The following is a 20992-nucleotide window of genomic DNA, read 5'->3' on the forward strand; positions in this document are numbered from 1 at the left end:
CATCAGTCAGTCTGTTCACATTGTAAGTTGCTCCATAAACATACTTATCTACGTTCATGTTATCATAGTGGGTTATAGATCTACTCAGGCTTCTAACTGCATTCCTATAACAATCATTTTCATTATTTACTTCTCTCCTAATATTATTCCTAATGCTAGACACAGTTATACCAAAGTTATATTCTACATTCTCCTTCTGGGTACTTTTCTTGGCTAACATATCAACTTGATCATGACGGAGTAATCCAATGTGTGATGGGATCCATAACAATTGTACATTAATTCCTTTGTCCCTAATTTTTGAGTATCTATTCCTGGCTTCTCCAATGAGCATGTTGTTGGAGTCATTATATGAGTCAAGAGCCTTCAATGATGACATAGAATCAGTAATGATGATAGACTCGAGCTCAGTGTCATAGGTTAGCTTTAGCGCCATTAGGATTGCAAACAATTCAGTTTGCAGTGTAGACGCCCAGTTGTTAATTCTTATGCCTAACTCAACAAATTTATTATCGTTCTTAACTAGGGAGGTGGCAACAAGAGCAGATGCAGCCCTGCCAGAAGACTCCTGTTTAGATCCATCAGTGTATATAACTTGTGATAACTTATTACTACCAGCTAGGTGAGAAATTTCTTCTTGAGCAGTTGCTCTAACAAGAGATTTAAGGAAGGGATTACTAGCAATGAGCTTCTTGGGAGGGACTTGCAGGTATGTGATATTAAATGAACATATCTTCCACGGAGGGGTGAAATGCTCTTGTTGCCTACAGTGATAAGGAACTGAAATGGCTGGAGCCAAACCCAGCATTGCACGCTAAGCCCGTAGGGCGTCATACAGCGCCTGAGAAATAGCAGGCAGTCAGGTTTGATCCCGGAAAAAAAATAGGTGAAATTTCCTAGATCAACAGCCTCTCACCAGCACCAAGGAATCTTCCCTAGAAGGGTCTTAGCGTTGACACAGCCAAGTAAGTGGTTCAAAGATGAGGTCCTCAACACTGAGTCTCGGAAGCGCCGTTGTGTTCCTCGTTGATCTGTAGGAGTCGAGATCTCCTGTAGCTAAATTTCAATTTTGTTTTATAAAAGAAAAGTGGTAAAAAAAATGCACCATAATGTAATTATCAAAATGTGATCTTGAATGTCAATCATGGTCAGGGAAGAGGGGAAAAACTAGCCACAAGGGCTAGTAGGTGCTCGATCCTCCGTCCGTCCGTTGCCAGAAACACCCTACCGAATTTTGCCCGTAGGTTTACCTATACATTGTTGATGCTAAAATAAGTAAATAAATAAATAAATAATAATAAAAACAACAATAATAATTACGCCGAGGATAATAACAATAATAATAATAATAATAATAATAATATAATAATAATAATAATAATAATAATAATATAATAATAATAATAATAATAATAATAATAATAATAATAATAATAATAATAATAATAATAATAATAATAATAATAATAACACGGTGTCTCGTAGCTCCATTGGTAGCTCACTCAGCTCACACACTGAGGTCCAGAGTTCGAGTCTCCTCCGGTACGGCTGGAAAACATTAGGGAGAGTTTCCATAAGTTACCTATTGTTTATATTCACCCATCAGTAAAATAGGTACCTGAGTGTTAGTGGACTGGTGTGGGTCGCATCCTGGGACAAAACTGACCAAATTTGCCCGAAATTCTCAGCATAACAAGTGACTTTCTATATAATAGTATGTCAGTAATGTCAGCTATGGTCTGTATACCTTGTATATGTACTTGTAGTTAATAAAGATATAATGATAGTGGTGGAAGGACACAGGTGTCGTGGCTGTGTCAACAGTGTTGTCAAGGAATTCATCCATCCTCAAAACTGGCAACTTATTACGGAAAAAAACGATAAGTAGGTCTTTAACGAAATATATTTTATTACCTTTATCACCTTTGTAGGTGAAGGTCTTTTGACTGTGTCTGATACATTATATTTGCTGGTTTACATGCCAGGAGTTCTGACTTTTTTGGGTTATCCTGGGTTCTCTACACATATGCTGTTATGTATGATATTGTAACCTTCTCAAGGGAGGTTCCTTGACGCTGGTGAGGGGCTCTTGATCCAGGGAATTGGATCTGTGCTCCTGTTCCCTGAATACTTTCCATCCCCTCCCCCCACATGCGCTGTATAATCCTACGGGTTTAGCGGGTAGACCCGTGAGCCAGTGAAAGGCCTCGGTCAGATGACCAAAAGCTCCAGCTGCGGGCCATCGTATGATTAAGGTCCGCGTCAGGAAACGCTGGTTTCCTGGCAAATCTTACCTAACCTGGCCTAACTGTTTCAATTAAACCCTTGGGGGGAGTAGGATAGGATGTTTTGAATAAAGGTGAGAGGCTCTCGATCCAGGAAATTGGAGCCATCCCCCCATTCTTGGATTAAGCCTATTCATCTTTTACTTAACTGTTTTAACTTTTAGCTGTATAGTCCTTGTGGCTTAGCGCTTCTTTTTGATTATAATAATAATAATGTTTTAACTTTTAAGGTTGAAATATTAAGATATTACAAGGACCCAGTAGAAATAAGTCACTTTGACCTTTTATTTTTGGGTTATCCTAGGTAATGTACACATATTGCTATGTATAATAATTTATGTACCGTATTTTGCGGCTTATGAGACTAATTTTAGTTTCAATGGCTTGGCATTGGATGTGGTAGAGATACAGCCCACCCCACACCCCAAACTTATATCTCCCGTCACTTACCTTAGTTCAGTTTATAGGACGCAAGGAGGTTTTTGGAGACATTTTATGGAAAAAATGCGTCTAATAAGCCACGAAATACGGTATCTGTATTTATGTTAATGTAAATACCTCAGTTTATCTTATTCCTAGTATATCTCCTTTTGACATAGTTGAGTTACCCATCTGTTTTAACTGTTAAGGTTTACATAATAGGATATACAAGGAAATAGGTAACTGTGTCTGACTTTTTTGGGTTATCCTAGGTAATCTACACATGCTGTGTATGATACTTTATGTATTGAAGTGTACCTATATTTGAATAAACTTAATCTAATAGTGCTAGTGACCCATGCAGGGTTAAAGCTTCTCCTTTAATGTGATATTCAGATTAAGTTATATACGAAGGTATATTATACTGTACGTAAGTAAATTGTACGCAGAAGTTAAAAATTTAATTGTGTTTAAAAAGGCAAGCATAAAAAAGTGACATATTTTATTTTGATGTAACCCAGGATATTCCTACAATTCATCAAAAATGTAAGTCCTGCAGCAGGTTTGTGTATCTTGCCTGGTGAAGGATGTTGGAGGTGCGAGGCCGGGTGCTGGTGTACACCATTGTCAGCTGCCCTCACTGTCTTGCTGCCAAGAAAACGCTGAAAGACCTTGGGGTTCCGTTCATTGATGTACCGGTTGAACGCTTTCCAGCCGTGAGGAGCTGGCTGCAGGTAAGATACTTTTTAGATTACAGTGGTCCCTCGCTTTTCGTAGTTCTTGGCAATCGTAAATTTCGCCAATCATAGGGGTATTTTCGTATAAACATGGACTCGCTTTTCATAGGTTGACTCGCGAATAGTAGTTTGTCCGGGACGCGTACGCACGGTGTGAGCCGGGGCGGCCTCCCTACCCAGCCAGTCTGGCATTGTTTACCAGTGAGTGAAGGTCCCCCTCAAGTGCTCCTACGAAATATTTCATAATATTCCACTCATTGTTATGCGAAATGATCGGTATGCGAATGAATTTTCCCCATAAGAAATATTTTTTTTTTTTTTTTATTATCACACTGGCCGATTCCCACCAAGGCAGGGTGGCCCGAAAAAGAAAAACTTTCACCATCATTCACTCCATCACTGTCTTGCCAGAAGGGTGCTTTACACTACAGTTTTTAAACTGCAACATTAACACCCCTCCGTGCAAGACGCCCAAAAGTATGAAAAAAAAATTTTACCATATGAAATATACATTTTCCTACACACAAAGAGAAGGATACATGCACAATAGTAGAGTAGTACATGCACAATATATATTGTGCATGTACTACTCTACTAAATGAAGAATAAATGACACTTACCTTTATTGAAGATGCAGCAATGACTGATGAGACACTGTGTCCTGGGAGTGCCTTTTCCTCCTGAGTACTGTAGGTCCTGTTTGGCATTTTCTTCCAGAACAGGCCTTATCACACTGTGTATGCCACTACGATTCTTAAATCTCTCAAACCAACCTTTGCTGGCTTTAAATTCACCAATATGAGCACTAGTTTCAGGCATTTTTCCCTGTTCACCTGGGTGTTAGTTGACTGGTGTGGGTTGCATCCTGGGAGACAAGATTAAGGACCCCAATGGAAATAAGTTAGACAGTCTTCGATGACACTGACTTTTTTGGGTTATCCTGGGTGGCAAATCCTCTGGGGTTAATTGTTTCTTGGTATTCTCAATAAGCCACACCAACAACGGTGCTACAGCAGCAGCAGCAGCAGCAGCAGCAGCAGCAGCAGCAGCTGACAGTGCTACAGCAGCAGCAGCAGCTGACAGTGCTACAGCAGCAGCAGACGATGCTACAGCAGCAGCAGACGATGCTACAGCAGCAGCAGCAGCTGATTGTGGTACAGCAGCAGCAGCAACTGACAGTGCTACAGCAGCAGCAGACGATGCTACAGCAGCAGCAGACGATGCTACAGCAGCAGCAGACGGTACTACAGCAGCAGCAGCAGCTGACAGTGGTACAGCAGCAGCAGCAGCTGACAGTGCTACAGCAGCAGCAGACGATGCTACAGCAGCAGCAGACGGTACTACAGCAGCAGCTGACGGTGGTACAGCAGCAGCAGCAGCTGACAGTGCAGCAGCAGCAGCAGCAGCTGACGGTGGTACAGCAGCAGCAGCAGCTGTACCACCAATAGTAGCGATGGTTGATTGGGGCTTATTATACAACCTGGCCAGCTCGGAGACACGCACTCCACTTTCATACTTATCAATGATCTTTTTCTTCATCTCTATAGTAATTCTCACCCTTATTGCTGTAGGGTTGGCACTAGAAGCTTTCTTGGGGCCCATGGTCACTTATTTTGCAGATAAAATCACCAAAAACACTGTAATAATACGAAATGTTCCGATTGTATGCTTGGATGTTACCGCGGAGGCTGGCTGGTAAACAATGCCACCGGCGGCACATGTGAGGCTGGCTAAGGGCGCACATTGGACGCGTCTCGGACGACGAGTGGTGAGCGGGTTTTTGAGCGGTATGCGAGGCAAAATTTTTGCGATAAAAGCGAACGGTATGCGGATTGAACGTTATGTGATGCCGACGGTATGCGGGGGTCCACTGTATATATACATATACATATATACGTTTATATATACATATATATACATATATACGTATATATACATATATACGTACATATATACGTATACAGTGGACCCCCGCTTAACGATCACCTCCAAATGCGACCAATTATGTAAGTGTATTTATGTAAGTGCGTTTGTACGTGTATGTTTGGGGGTCTGAAATGGACTAATCTACTTCACAATATTCCTTATGGGAAAAAATTCGGTCAGTACTGGCACCTGAACATACTACTGGAATGAAAAAAGTTCGTTAACCGGGGGTCCACTGTATATATATTATATATATATATTATATTATATATATATATATGTATATATTATATTATATATATATATATATATATATATACGTATATATATATATATATATATATATATATATTATTATTATTATTACACTGGCCGATTCCCACCAAGGCAGGGTGGCCCGAAAAAGAAAAACTTTCACCATCATTCACTCCGTCACTGTCTTGCCAGAAGGGTGCTTTACACTACAGTTTTTAAACTGCAACATTAACACCCCTCCTTCAGAGTGCAGGCACTGTACTTCCCATCTCCAGGACTCAAGTCCGGCCTGCCGGTTTCCCTGAATCCCTTCATAAATGTTACTTTGCTCACACTCCAACAGCACGTCAAGTATTAAAAACCATTTGTCTCCATTCACTCCTATCAAACACGCTCACGCATGCCTGCTGGAAGTCCAAGCCCCTCGCACACAAAACCTCCTTTACCCCCTCCCTCCAACCCTTCCTAGGCCGACCCCTACCCCGCCTTCCTTCCACTACAGACTGATACACTCTTGAAGTCATTCTGTTTCGCTCCATTCTCTCTACATGTCCGAACCACCTCAACAACCCTTCCTCAGCCCTCTGGACAACAGTTTTGGTAATCCCGCACCTCCTCCTAACTTCCAAACTACGAATTCTCTGCATTATATTCACACCACACATTGCCCTCAGACATGACATCTCCACTGCCTCCAGCCTTCTCGCTGCAACATTCATCACCCACGCTTCACACCCATATAAGAGCGTTGGTAAAACTATACTCTCATACATTCCCCTCTTTGCCTCCAAGGACAAAGTTCTTTGTCTCCACAGACTCCTAAGTGCACCACTCACTCTTTTTCCCTCATCAATTCTATGATTCACCTCATCTTTCATACATATATATATATACATATATATATATATATATATGTATATATATATATATGTATATACAGTGGACCCCCGCATAGCGACCTTAATCCGTGCAAGAGGGCTGGCTGTTATGCGAAATGTTCGGTATGTGAATGAATTTTCCCCATAAGAAATAATGGAAATCAAATTAATCCGTGCAAGACACCCAAAAGTATGAAAAAAAAAATTTTTACCACAGGAAATGTTAATTTTAATACACACAAACTGAAAAAGGCATGCACACTTACATGACACTTACTTTTATTGAAGATCTGGTGATGATTGATGGGATGGGAGGAGGGGAGGGAGAGTGTTAGTGTTTAGAAGGGGAATCCCCTTCCATTAAGACTTGAGGTGTCGAGTCCTTTTCTGGGGTTACTTCCCTTCTTCTTTTAATGCCACTAGGACCAGCTTCAGAGTCACTGGACTTCTTTCGCACAACATATCTGTCCATAGTGGCCTGTACCTCTCGTTCCTTTATGATTTGTCTAAAGTGGTTCACAACATTGTCATTGTAACAGTCACCAGCACGGCTTGCAATAGCTGTGTGAGGGTGATTTTCATCAAAAAAGGTTTGCACTTCAAGCCATTTTGCACACATTTCCTTAATCTTTGTAGTAGGCAATTCCTTCAATTTCTCTCTCCCCTCCTTTGAACCAGTTTCCCCAGGTCTGGCCTCTTGCTCTTGAAGTTGATCTATCAGCTCATCAGTGGTTAGTTCTTCATTGTCCTCCTCCACCAACTCTTCCACATCCTCCCCACTAACCTCCAACCCCAAGGACTTCCCCAATGCCACAATTGATTCCTCAACTGGTATACTCCTCTCAGGGTTAGCCTCAAACCCTTCAAAATCCCTTTTGTCCACACATTCTGGCCACAGTTTCTTCCAAGCAGAGTTCAAGGTCTTCTTAGTCACTCCCTCCCAAGCCTTACCTATAAGGTTTATACAATTGAGGATATTAAAGTGATCTCTCCAAAACTCTCTTAGAGTCAGTTGAGTTTCTGAGGTCACTACAAAGCACCTTTCAAACAGAGCTTTTGTGTACAGTTTTTTGAAGTTTGCAATAACCTGCTGGTCCATGGGCTGCAGGAGAGGAGTGGTATTAGGAGGCAAAAACTTCACCTTAATGAAGCTCATGTCCCCATAAAGTCGCTCTGCCACGTCTGTAGGATGACCAGGGGCATTGTCTAACACCAGGAGGCACTTAAGTTCTAATTTCTTTTCAGTTAGGTAATCTTTGACATTGGGGGCAAATGCATAGTGTAACCAGTTATAGAAAAAGTCCCTAGTGACCCATGCCTTACTGTTTGATCTCCACAGCACACACAAATTATCCTTGAGGACATTCTTTTGCCTGAACGCTTTGGGAGTTTCAGAGTGATACACTAATAAAGGCTTAACTTTGCAATCACCACTAGCATTGGAACACATCAACAAAGTAAGCCTGTCTTTCATAGGCTTATGTCCTGGGAGTGCCTTTTCTTCCTGAGTAATGTAGGTCCTGCTTGGCATTTTCTTCCAAAACAGGCCTGTTTCATCACAATTAAACACTTGTTCAGGTTTCAGTCCTTCAGTTTCTATGTACTCCTTGAATTCCTGCACATATTTTTCAGCTGCTTTGTGGTCCGAACTGGCAGCCTCACCATGCCGTATCACACTATGTATGCCACTACGCTTCTTAAATCTCTCAAACCAACCTTTGCTGGCCTTAAATTCACTCACATCATCACTAGTTGCAGGCCTTTTTTTAATTAAATCCTCATGCAACTTCCTAGCCTTTTCGCTTATGATAGCTTGAGAAACGCTATCTCCTGCTAGCTGTTTTTCATTTATCCACACCAATAAGAGTCTCTCAACATCTTCCATCACTTGCGATCTCTGTTTCGAAAACACAGTTAAACCTTTGGCAAGAACAGCTTCCTTGATTGCCTTTCTGTTGCCCACAATAGTAGAGATGGTTGATTTGGGTTTCTTGTACAACCTGACCAGGTCGGTGATACGCACTCCACTTTCATACTTATCAATGATCTCTTTCTTCATCTCTATTGGAATTCTAACCCTTATTGCTGTAGGGTTGGAACTGGAAGCTTTCTTGGGGCCCATGGTCACTTATTTTCCAGAAACAGCACCGAAAACACTGTAATAATACGAAATATTCCGATTGTATGCTTGAATGTTACCGCGGAGGCTGGCTGGTAAACAATGCCACCGGCGGAACATATGAGGCTGGCTCAGGCCGCACATTGGACGCGTCTCGGACGAAGGGCGCTGAGCGGGTTTTTGGGCGGTATGCGAGGCAAAATTTTAGCGATCAAAGCGTCCGGTATGCGGATTGTCCGTTATGCAAGGCGTCCGGTATGCGGGGGTCCACTGTATATACAGTGGACCCCCGCATAACGATGGCATCACATAGCGATTATTTCGCATACCGCTTACTTTAATTGCAAAAATTTTGCCTCACATACCGCTTAAAAACCCGCTTACCGATTTTCGTCCGAGACGCGTCCAATGTGCGGCCTGAGCCACGCTCACATGTTCCGCCGGTGGCATTGTTTACCAGCCAGCCTCCGCGGTAACATCCAAGCATACAATCGGAATATTTCGTATTATTACAGTGTTTTCGGTGCTTTTTCTGGAAAATAAGTGACCATGGGCCCCAAGAAAGCTTCTAGTGCCAACCCTACAGCAATAAGGGTGAGAATTACAATAGAGATGAAGAAAAAGATCATTGATAAGTATGAAAGTGGAGTGCATGTCTCCGAGCTGGCCAGGTTGTATAATAAACCCCAATCAACCATCGCTACTATTGGTGGTACAGCTGCTGCTGCTGCTGCACTGTCAGCTGCTGCTGCTGCTGCACTGTCAGCTGCTGCTGCTGCTGCACTGTCAGCTGCTGCTGCTGCTGTAGCACCGTTGTTGGTGTGGCTTATTGAGAATACCAAGAAACAATTAACCCCAGAGGATTTGCCACCCAGGATAACCCAAAAAAGTCAGTGTCATCGAAGACTGTCTAACTTATTTCCATTGGGGTCCTTAATCTTGTCTCCCAGGATGCAACCCACACAAGTCGACTAACACCCAGGTGAACAGGGAAAAATGCCTGGAACTAGTGCTCATATTGGTGAATTTAAAGCCAGCAAAGGTTGGTTTGAGAGATTTAAGAATCGTAGTGGCATACACAGTGTGATAAGGCCTGTTCTGGAAGAAAATGCCAAACAGGACCTACAGTACTCAGGAGGAAAAGGCACTCCCAGGACACAGTGTCTCATCAGTCATTGCTGCATCTTCAATAAAGGTAAGTGTCATTTATTCTTCATTTAGTAGACTAGTACGTGCACAATATATACTGTGCATGTACTACTCTACTATTGTGCATGCATCCTTCTCTTTGTGTGTGGGAAAATGTATATTTCATGTGGTAAAATTTTTTTTTTCATACTTTTGGGTGTCTTGCACGGATTAATTTGATTTCCATTATTTCTTATGGGGAAAATTCATTCACATAACGATTATTTCGCATAACAATTACCCCTCTTGCACGGATTAAAATCGTTAACCAGGGGTCCACTGTATATATATATATATATATATATATATATATATATATATATATATATATATATATGAGGGAAAAAAGGTGAGTGGTGCGTTGAGGTATATGTGGAGTCAAAAAACGTTATCTATGGAGGCAAAGAAGGGAATGTATGAAAGTATAGTAGTACCAACACTCTTATATGGGTGTGAAGCTTGGGTGGTAAATGCAGCAGCGAGGAGACGGTTGGAGGCAGTGGAGATGTCCTGTTTAAGGGCAATGTGTGGTGTAAATATTATGCAGAAAATTCGGAGTGTGGAAATTAGGAGAAGGTGTGGAGTTAATAAAAGTATTAGTCAGAGGGCAGAAGAGGGGTTGTTGAGGTGGTTTGGTCATTTAGAGAGAATGGATCAAAGTAGAATGACATGGAAAGCATATAAATCTATAGGGGAAGGAAGGCGGGGTAGGGGTCGTCCTCGAAAGGGTTGGAGAGAGGGGGTAAAGGAGGTTTTGTGGGCAAGGGGCTTGGATTTCCAGCAAGCGTGCGTGAGCGTGTTAGATAGGAGTGAATGGAGACGAATGGTACTTGGGACCTGACGATCTGTTGGAGTGTGAGCAGGGTAATATTTAGTGAAGGGATTCAGGGAAACCGGTTATTTTCATATAGTCGGACTTGAGTCCTGGAAATGGGAAGTACAATGCCTGCACTTTAAAGGAGGGGTTTGGGATATTGGCAGTTTGGAGGGATATGTTGTGTATCTTTATATGTGTATGCTTCTAGACTGTTGTATTCTGAGCACCTCTGCAAAAACAGTGATAATGTGCGAGTGTGGTGAAAGTGTTGAATGATGATGAAAGTATTTTCTTTTTGGGGATTTTCTTTCTTTTTTGGGTCACCCTGCCTCGGTGGGAGACGGCCGACTTGTTGAAAAAAAAAAAAAAAAAAATATATATATACGTATATATACGTATATATACGTATACATACGTATATATATATATATATATATATATATATATATATATATATATATATATATATATATATATATATATATATATACATGTATATACGTATATATATATATATATATATATATATACAGTGGACCCCCGGTTAACGATATTTTTTCACTCCAGAAGTATGTTCAGGTGCCAGTACTGACCGAATTTGTTCCCATAAGGAATATTGTGAAGTAGATTAGTCCATTTCAGACCCCCAAACATACAGGTACAAATGCACTTACATAAATACACTTACATAATTGGTCGCATTCGGAGGTAATCGTTATGCGGGGGTCCACTGTATATATACGTACATATATACATATATATATATATACTTATATATATACGTATATATATATATATATATATATATATATATATATATATATATACACACACACACATACATACATACATACATACATACATACATACATACATACATACATACATACTCAGGATTCATTAAAGACAGAAAATTTGGAATAATTATTACAGTGTCAATCATTTGTGATGTAAAAGCCAGGTTAAAAAAAATATATATGCAGTGGGGAATTACAATTTGCAATTAGAGTAGAACATAGCTACTCAATGTCTTTGTATGATCTGTATAAATTAATGTAAATTAATTGTGAAAATTAATAATAACTAATTTTTAAAAAGCCTATATTGCAAGCAATGTCTTAAGTATTAAGATAATAGGTATTTATTGTAATAATAATGCAATATGTATATAGAATATAAAAGTAGTATTGATCTTACAGAAGTTTACATTTGAAGATTATTAGGATTACAGTAAAATAATTTTGGATGAGCAAATGCAATTTGATTTTTCTTTTAACACATCTCGGCCGTTTCCCACCAAGGCAGGGTGGCCCGAAAAAGAACTTTCATCATAACTCACTCCATCACTGTCTTGCCAGAGGCATGCTTACACTACAGTTGTAAAACTGCAACATTAACACCCCTCCTTCAGAGTGCCAGCACTGTACTTCCCATCTCCAGGAATCAAGTCCGGCTTGCTGGTTTCCCTGAACCCCTTCATAAATGTTACCGTGCTTACACTCCAACAGCACATCAAGTTCTAAAAACGATTTGTCTCCATTTACTCCTATCTAACATGCTCACGCACACTTGCTGGAAGTCCAAGCTCCTCACACACAAAACCTCCTTTACCCCCTCCCTCCAACCTTTCCTAGGCCGACCCATACCCCACCTTCCCTCCACTTCAGATGTGTTGATGTGTTGCATAATAAAAATAATCTTACAAGTCCTTGTTCAAGATAATGCTGAACAACTGGAATTAGGTTTAGATATATGTATACCACAATAGAGGTACTGTATAAGTGAATTAAATACAATGTAAATATTTGTCGTAACCACAAGCTGGTACTGTATATAAAATTAACCATAAAATTTTTCTATCTCAAGGTCAAAAAATATTGCGCATTCTGATTTTAATGATGTTTGCAGGAAAAAACTGGGAAAACTTCAGTACCACAAATATTTTTTAATGAGACATATGTGGGTGGTAATGATAATCTGCAGAAAATTGTGAAAGATGAGGAAGAATGGGGTAAGCTAATAGCTGATATCCAAACTAATGAAGCCAAAGAAGATGCACTTATTATTCCTCATCCCTCAGAGGCTACTGATAGAAATGGTAAGATTGAGCCATATACAAAAAATGCTTTTCAAGTTGCAAACATAAGCTTGCTTTACTGCTGTATTTATCTTTGAACTTAATTTTCTTGCAGGAATATGTTGAGTTCTGTGTTAATTTTCTTCTGCTGTTTTAGACACATTAATTCATCTAATACATAATTAATGTTAAAATAGTGATAAGTCATTATTACAGGTCGGCCATCACTAATCCGGTCATGGAAACTTGAAGTATGCCGGATTAGTGAGTTTGCCGGATTACGGAGTGGTTTGGGTAGAATACACTTAATTAACTTATCAACAGAGACTCTTTCTACATCTTCCTCATTTTCATCACTGATTTCTCCTCCACTGGCTTGCTGCTGTGGATTTACAACCTTCTGCACAATTTCTGAGTCAGTATAATGATGAAATTTGAAATTGTGCTAGCCAAAATTAGTGCTGGATTTCCTCTATTCTGTTCATTTCAATATGCAGTGGAACCTCGGTTTTCGTGATTAATTTGTTTCAGAAAGTCTGACAAAAGTCAAATTGTACGAAAACCGAAGCAACATTTCCCATAAGAAATAATGTAATCAAATTAATCCATTCCAGATACCCAAAAATATTAACCAAAAAATACATTTTATAGAGAATAACTATAGTTTTACATACAGAAAAAATATAAATGACTAAAGAAATGGATAAATGAAGATTTAATATCACTTACCCTTATTGAAGACTCTTGTTGGCCTATGGAAGACAGTGAGGAGGGGAAGGGAGGAGGAGAGGTTATTGTTTGGAAGGGGAATCCTCCTTCATAAGGACTTCAGGTATCAAGGTCCTATCTGGGGTTACTTCCCTTCTTTGTCTTTTACTGGCACTAGGACCAGCTTGAGAGTCACTGGACCCCTGTTGCACAAAAAATCTGTCCATAGAGGTCTGTTTCTGGAATTTCTTTAAGTAACAAAAAAAGGCACAATACCGTGACTGGAACGATACACAAATAACCTGCACATAGAAGAGAGGAGCTTACGACGATGTTTCGGTCCGACTTGGACCATTTACGAAGTCACAGTGTGACTTTGTAAATGGTCCAAGTCAGACCGAAACGTCGTTGTAAGCTCCTCTTTTCTATGTGAGGGTTATTTGTGTCATGTGACTTTGTAAATGGTAAAAGTCGGACCAAAACATCGTCGTAAGCTCCTCTCTTCTGTGTGCGGGTTATTTGTCTCTCTTTAAGATTTGCCTAAAATGGGACAAGGCATTGTCATTAAACATGTTGCAGACATGGCTTGCAACAGCTTAGGATGATATTTCTCCACAAAACCTTGCAACTCATTCCACTTTGCACACATGTCCTTAATCACTGAAGAAGGCACATTCTCACAATGCTCACTCAACAAGAAACAAAGCCAGACTGAGAATGCAAGGGATGCTTTGTGTGGGCGCGGACAGGTGGACGCATTTGGTACGGTGGATCATTGTCAACTCTATGAAAATCGAGTGGATGTACAAAAACTGGGACAAAATGTCAATGAAAAAAGTTGTCGAAAACCGAATCCTACGAAAACCAGGGCATACGGAAACCGAGGTTCCACTGTTCAGTATACTACTGTATAAACATTTAAAAATATACCAGAAATGTTATAAATGGTGCAAAGGTAACATTAAAATAATATCAAAGATGGTTGACACAAACTCACTACAATTATAGTATGCTCCTCACTTAGCGACGAATTCGTCTAACGACTTGGTCTCAGGAACTGAACTGCGTCGTTAAGTGAGGAGAGGCTGTACTGAATAAAAGGTTAAAATCTGGACTAATATCTGCATTCATGACTCAAAGTAGAAAGTGTAAATATGTAAGAATGTTGATAAATTGTACCCACTAAGCTAATGTTGTGCCTGCATAATTTGGTAAGTTTTCCATTAAATTTTGTACTTTTGGTGTCATTACCTTCAGAAAAAGATTCTCTACTATTTCAGAAGAAAAAAAAGTGGACACTGGGAACAATATTAATATTGTAGTCTGGCCAGTGAGCTAAATTGCTAACAGGGATAACAGTTGACAGTAAGAAACAGTAAAAGTATTTGAATAATAAAAATTTTTAAACAAGGCATAACAATAGTTGCAAATTAAGGGTGCATAACTTTGTTCATGGAAATTAGCGGGTACGAACTGCATCTTAATCTGACTCAGATAGGTCAGGATCCCTCAAGAATTTTATTAGCTCATGTTCATTAGCACTGTAGTATCTCTTGTCTGTAGTTGATTTTCTTAGAACTCTCTCTCACAAAGCACCGGTGGATTTTACTCCCTAGGTCACAGGTGTCAGAAATGAGGGCTGCCTTCCATCAGTTTCACATTTCCTTAATGCCTTTTGTTGGCCCTCCTGCAGTGCTCTTTCTCTTTACTTTTCCCTATTGTACAACAGCTTCTACATTACTTTATTCATTACCTTCATTTTATTTATACAGCATGTGTTTTGCAGTATATTTTCAGTATTTTTTATCCATTAAACATACACTGTATCTTTTTATTTTTTTTCAACGAGTCGGCCGTCTCCCACCTAGGCACGGTGACCCAAAAAGAAATAAAATCCCCAAAACGAAAATACTTTGATCATCATTCAACACTTTCACCTCATACATAATCACTGTTTTTGCAGAGGCACCCAGATACAACAGTTTAGAAGCATATATAAAGATACAATATAAAAAGTGGCCTGAAATAATTTAAACAATATCAGGGCCCCAATTATATATACATGTATACCATCCTATTACACATCCCACCAAACTGCCAATATCTCAAAACCCCTCCTTTAAAGTGCAGGCATTGTACTTCCCATTTTCAGAACTCTAGTCCAGCTATATAAAAATAAGCGGTTTCCCTGAATCCCTTCACTAAATATTACCCTGCTCACACTCCAGAATTTGTCTAAAACATATTAAGTGCTGTGCAGTATTATATATATTTACTTAAAATTTTCAGATGCTGAGATGAAGTTTGTGTGTGAGAGTGATCCAGCAGCATTGACTGTAGAGGAATTACGAGCTTCTGGAATTCTGCGTGACCACCGCAACTCATTCTTCTCTAGTACAAAGAATGTTTGCTCAGGCCAAGAATTTATTACATGGCTAATGAAAGAAAAGAACATTAGTAAGACCTATATCTTTTTTTTTTTACTTACAAACAGGAATTTTGCACTGTGTATTGTGAATGTAACAGAAGCAGGTTGGAGGAATTTTATAGGATGTAAACCTTATAGGCATGAGGCAAGCAAGTTATCCCTGTAGCAGTGATGATAAAAAATTCTGTATAGAAGAAATGGCAAGTTCTAAGATTGCTTCCCCAGGTTGAGCATTACAGTGCTTCGATGACAACTCAAGTATCAGGTAACCTTTGTTCATGTAACTCCACAGGCCACTTAATACTGATCAAACATCTCCTGATAGATTGTCCCATTCATCAGAGAATCCATCAGCTTCATTTCAGACCCTTTCTTTAAAGCCTTTATGAGCCTTTTGTCTGCTGTCCTCTTTGTCCCACCTGCAATGCAAACTATCTGAGCTGACCTCCTCTGATCCCTTGTTTTTCTGCAGATGTCTTTACCCTCAATATCTTTTGCATATTACCATACCTTATCTTTAACCTATTGCCAGAATTTTGTTTTGATATTTGCAGATTAATAAGTATGGTACTGCATTTATAACTTTGTCATTCAGTGCTCTCTAATTTTTATTAAAAATACATTGTTATTGAATGATAGTATGTTGGCATTGGAACAATCTGTACTAAAAATTAATAGTATTTCATATTCATCATGGTCATACGAATCCCAGTGGAAATAAGTCACACTGCTGAGCTTTATTGGGTTATCCTGTGTTAAATGTGCATATTGTACCATTGTTGTATGCCTTACACATCTGTATACCATTAGAACTTCTGAACAATTTTTTTTTTCAATACACCAGCCGTATCCCACCAAGGCAGGGTGACCCAAAAAGAAAAACAAAAGTTTTTCCTTTTAAATTTAATAATTGCTACCTGGAGTCTACCTGGAGGTTATTCCGGGGATCAACGCCCCCGCGGCCCGGTCCACGACTAGGCCTCCTGGTGGATCAGGGCCTGATCAACCAGGCTGTTACTGCTGGCCGCACACAATCCAACGTACGAACCACAGCCCGGCTGATTTGGCACTGACTTTAGGTATCTGGCCAGCTTTCTCTTGAAGGCAGCCAGGGGTTTATTGGTAATTCCCCTTATGCTTGGTGGGAGGCTGTTGAACAGTCTTGGGCCCTGGACACTTATGATGTTTTCTCTTAATGTACCAGTGGCACCCCTACTTTTAATTGGGGGTATTTTACATCGCCTGCCAAGTCTTTTACTTTCGTAGGGAGTGATTTCTGTGTGCAGATTCGGGACCATTCCTTCCACGATTTTCCAAGTGTAGATTATGATGTATCTCTCACTCCTGCATTCCAACGAGTACAAGTCAAGTGCTTCCAAGCGTTCCCAGTGGTTAAGGTGCTTGACAGAACTTATATGTGCAGTAAAGGTTCTCTGTACACTCTCTAGATCTGCAATTTCACCAGCTTTGAATGGAGATGTTAATGTACAGCAGTACTCTAGCCTAGAGAGAACAAGTGATTTGAAAAGGATCATCATTGGCTTGGCATCTCTCGTTTTGAACATTCTCATTATCCATCCTATCATTTTCTTTGCACTTGTGATCGTGGCACTGTTGTGATCCTTGAAGGTGAGATCCTCAGACATTACCACTCCCAGGTCCCTTACATTATTTTTCTGCTCTGTTGTATGGCCAGAGTTTGTAGTATACTCTGTTCTAGTTTTTATCCCCTCCAGTTTTCCATAACGGAGTACGTAGTTGGAATTTGTCCTCATTGAACATCATATTGTTTTCCGTTGCCCACTGGAAAACTTTGTTTATATCTTCTTGGAGGTTAACCATGTCCTCAGTAGATGACAGCCTCTTGCAGATCCTAGTGGGTTACATCTCTATGTCTGATATGAGGATGAGGAACAGGATGGGGGCGAGTACTGTGCCTTGTGGAACAGAGCTCTTCACTTTGGCAGCCTCCGATTTAACTCTGTTGACCACTACTCTTTGTGTTCAATTGGTTAGGAAGTTGAAGATCCATCTCCCCACTTTACCAGTTATTCCTTTAGCACGTATTTTGTGCGCTATTACGCCATGATCACGCTTGTCAAACACTTTTGCAAAGTCTGTGTATATTACATCTGCATTCTGATATTCTTCCAGTGCATCCAAGGCCATATCATAGTGATCCAGTAGCTGAGAGAGGCAGGATCGACCTGCCCTGAACCCATGTTGCCTTGGACTGTGCAGTTTTTGGGAATCCAAGTGGTTTGCAATCCTGCTTCTTAGCACTCTTTCAAAAATTTTTATGATGTGGGACATTAGAGCTATTGGTCTATAGTTCTTAGCTAATGCTTTGCTGCCACCTTTATGGAGTGGGACTATATCCATTGTTTTAAGTCACTGTGGAGGTTCACCCATGTCCATAGTGTACTTAGGGCACATGAGAGGGGTTTCTTGCAGTTCTTAATGAACACCGAGTTCCACGAGTCTGGGCCTGGGGCTGAGTGCATGGGCATGTTGTCAATGGATTTTTCAAAGTCTATCAGAGTTAGGGTAATGTCGGAAATCTGGCATACATTTATGGAGTTTTGAGGCTCATTCATGAAGAAATCATTTGGGTCGTTGATCATCAGACTGATTAGTGGCTCACTAAACAGAGTCGTACTGGGATTTCAGTATTTCACTCATTTTCTTGTTGTCATCTGTGTAAGTCCCACCCAGTCTGAGTAAGGGCCTGATACTAGATATAGTATTTGCCTTGTTTTTGGCATATGAAAAGAAATATTTTGAATTTCTTTCAATTTCACTAATAGCTTTAAGCTCCTCCTGTCTCTCCTGGTTCCTGTAAGTCATTTAACTTAAGCTTGATAGTTTCCACTTCCCTGGTCAGCGCCTCCTTTCGTGTATCAGATATTCTAGCGTTCCTGAGGTTCTCGGTGATTCTTCGTTGTCTTTGTAGAGGGAGTGTCTTTCTCTCTCCAGTTTACTTCTGCTCTTCTTCTTTCTTAGGGAAATATGCCTAGAACATGCTTCAGCTGCCAGGAAGTTGATCCTTTCAAGGCACTAGTTTGGATCCATGTTATTTAAGATTATCTTCCCAATATGTTTCACTTAAGACATGGTTTACCTGGTCCCAGTTGATGTTCTTGTTGTTGAAGTTGTATTTTGTGAAGACACCTTCACAGGTACATGCATTTTGCTGATCAGGACCCCTGTGCATGTAAGTCTGGACTTCGATTAAATTGTAATCGGAATTAGTTGTTTTTGATATTGTTATGTCTTTTACCAGGTCCTCATTATTTGTGAAGATAAGGTCAAGTGTGTTTTCTAGTCTTGTTGGCCCCACTATCTGCTAGCTTAAGGTGTGTTTATCGCAGAGACTTAGTAGCTCGTGTGTGTGACCTTTCATCTGCGCTACCTCCAAGGATTGTTACTGCTATAACATTATTCGCTACATTCTTCCATTTTATATGCCTTAGGTTGAAATCATCAAGCAGTAAGATGTTTGGGGATGGAGCTGGAAGACTTTCCAGACAGTAATCAATTTTCAGTAGCTGTTCCTTGAACTGTTGGGAGGTTGCATCTGGTGGCTTATATACAACCATGATGACTAGGTTTTGGTTCTCAATCTTTATTGATAGACCTTCAACTACATCATTTGTGGTGTTCAGACTTATACCGTGTAAATTATCTTTTTATTATACTCCAGAAATTTATTTGATATTATCCTTCAGGGGAGTGTCATGATGCCAGTGAAGGGTTCTTGATTTAAGGAATTGAAGCTTTCACCTTTTTTTTTTCTCCCCTCTTATTCCTTATGACCTTTATGACCCCTTGAGTTTAACCCCCTCTCCCATGAGTGAAAATAATAATAATAATAATAATAATAATAATAATAATAATACATAATAATAATAATAATAATAATAATAATAATAATAATAATAATAATAAATATGAAACACTTATCCTACTTTGTTTCCAGATGAGGAAGAAGCCATGAAGACTGGATTAGAGCTTTTGGAGAAAAAATACATTAGATCCATGCAAGATGTCAATCATACAACTTTCTTGAATGATCCTAAAGTGTTCTACAGGTAAATTATGATTTTTTTTTTTTCAACAAGTCGGCCGTCTCCCACCGAGGCCGGGTGACCCAAAAAAGAAAGTCCCCAAAAAGAAAATACTTTCATCATCATTCAACACTTTCACCACACTCACACATTATCACTGTTTTTGCAGAGGTGCTCAGAATACAACAGTTTAGAAGCATATACGTATAAAGATACACAACATATCCCTCCAAACTGCACTATTATCATTATTATGTATTATGATTATTATTATTAAATGGAGAGGCACTTGGAATCATATAGCATATGCAAAATGAGAAGTAAACAGGTTTGATCTGTGGAAGGGGAGGGGGTAGCTCCAATCTCTTGGATCAGAAGTTCACACGCATTAAAGTAACCCCCTCTTTGAAGGGTCTCAAGGAGTATGATTGCATTCATTATATTTTTCTTGATAAATGATGAACTTTATTTCTGCAAAGTAAAATTTGCAATTGACAGGAATAAGTGACATTATTGACATTACACAAAGCCTCTGGTTATGTAGAGCATTTCAGTCAGCCTTCAAAAAACTTATAACTAATACCAGAATTTTTTGCAAAAAACAATTTGTTGGAAGATGTAGTAAAATTGTTTGCTCTAGCACATGTAGCAGTTATTACAAATGTTGGTCAGATAGAAATGCATTTTTTTTCAACAGACTAACCATATCCAACCAAGGCAGAGTGACCTAAAAAAAAAAAGTTTATCTTTTTAAATTTAGTAATGTATACAGGAGAAGGGGTTACTAGTAATGTATACAGGAGAAGGGGTTACTAGTAATGTATACAGGAGAAGGGGTTACTAGTAATGTATACAAGAGAAGGGGTTACTAGTAATGTATACAGGAGAAAGGGTTACTAGTAATGTATACAGGAGAAAGGGTTACTAATCCCTTGCTCCTGGCCTTTTAGTCACCTCTTATGACATGTATAGCTTACGGAGGAAGAATTCTGTTCCACTTCCCCGTGGAGATAAGAGGAAATAAACAGGAACAAGATAGATAGATAGATATATATATATATATATATATATATATATATATATATAT

The 20992-nt window shown here is 39.6% G+C and overlaps 1 protein-coding gene across 15 annotated transcripts in view; it reads left to right on the forward strand.

Annotated features, from left to right (window-relative positions):
• Positions 1 to 1161: 1161 nt before the first annotated feature.
• Positions 1162 to 20992, forward strand: part of LOC128687761 (uncharacterized) — a 35945-nt gene continuing 16114 nt past the window's right edge. Inside the window, exons 1-5 of one of the 15 annotated variants that reach the window (XM_070083613.1) lie at positions 1162 to 1240; positions 3268 to 3439; positions 12534 to 12723; positions 15700 to 15867; positions 19818 to 19929. In XM_070083613.1, the coding sequence (XP_069939714.1) occupies positions 3293 to 3439; positions 12534 to 12723; positions 15700 to 15867; positions 19818 to 19929 (617 nt within the window). In that variant the 5' untranslated portion in view covers positions 1162 to 1240; positions 3268 to 3292. Of the gene's footprint in view, positions 1241 to 1456; positions 1885 to 3226; positions 3440 to 12533; positions 12724 to 15699; positions 15868 to 19817; positions 19930 to 20992 lie in introns of those variants that run through there. The other 14 variants (XM_070083609.1, XM_070083605.1, XM_070083603.1 and 11 more) reach the window with 14 other exon arrangements.

This window comes from Cherax quadricarinatus, chromosome 10 (assembly GCF_038502225.1).
Source record: "Cherax quadricarinatus isolate ZL_2023a chromosome 10, ASM3850222v1, whole genome shotgun sequence".
NCBI lineage: Eukaryota > Metazoa > Arthropoda > Malacostraca > Decapoda > Parastacidae > Cherax > Cherax quadricarinatus.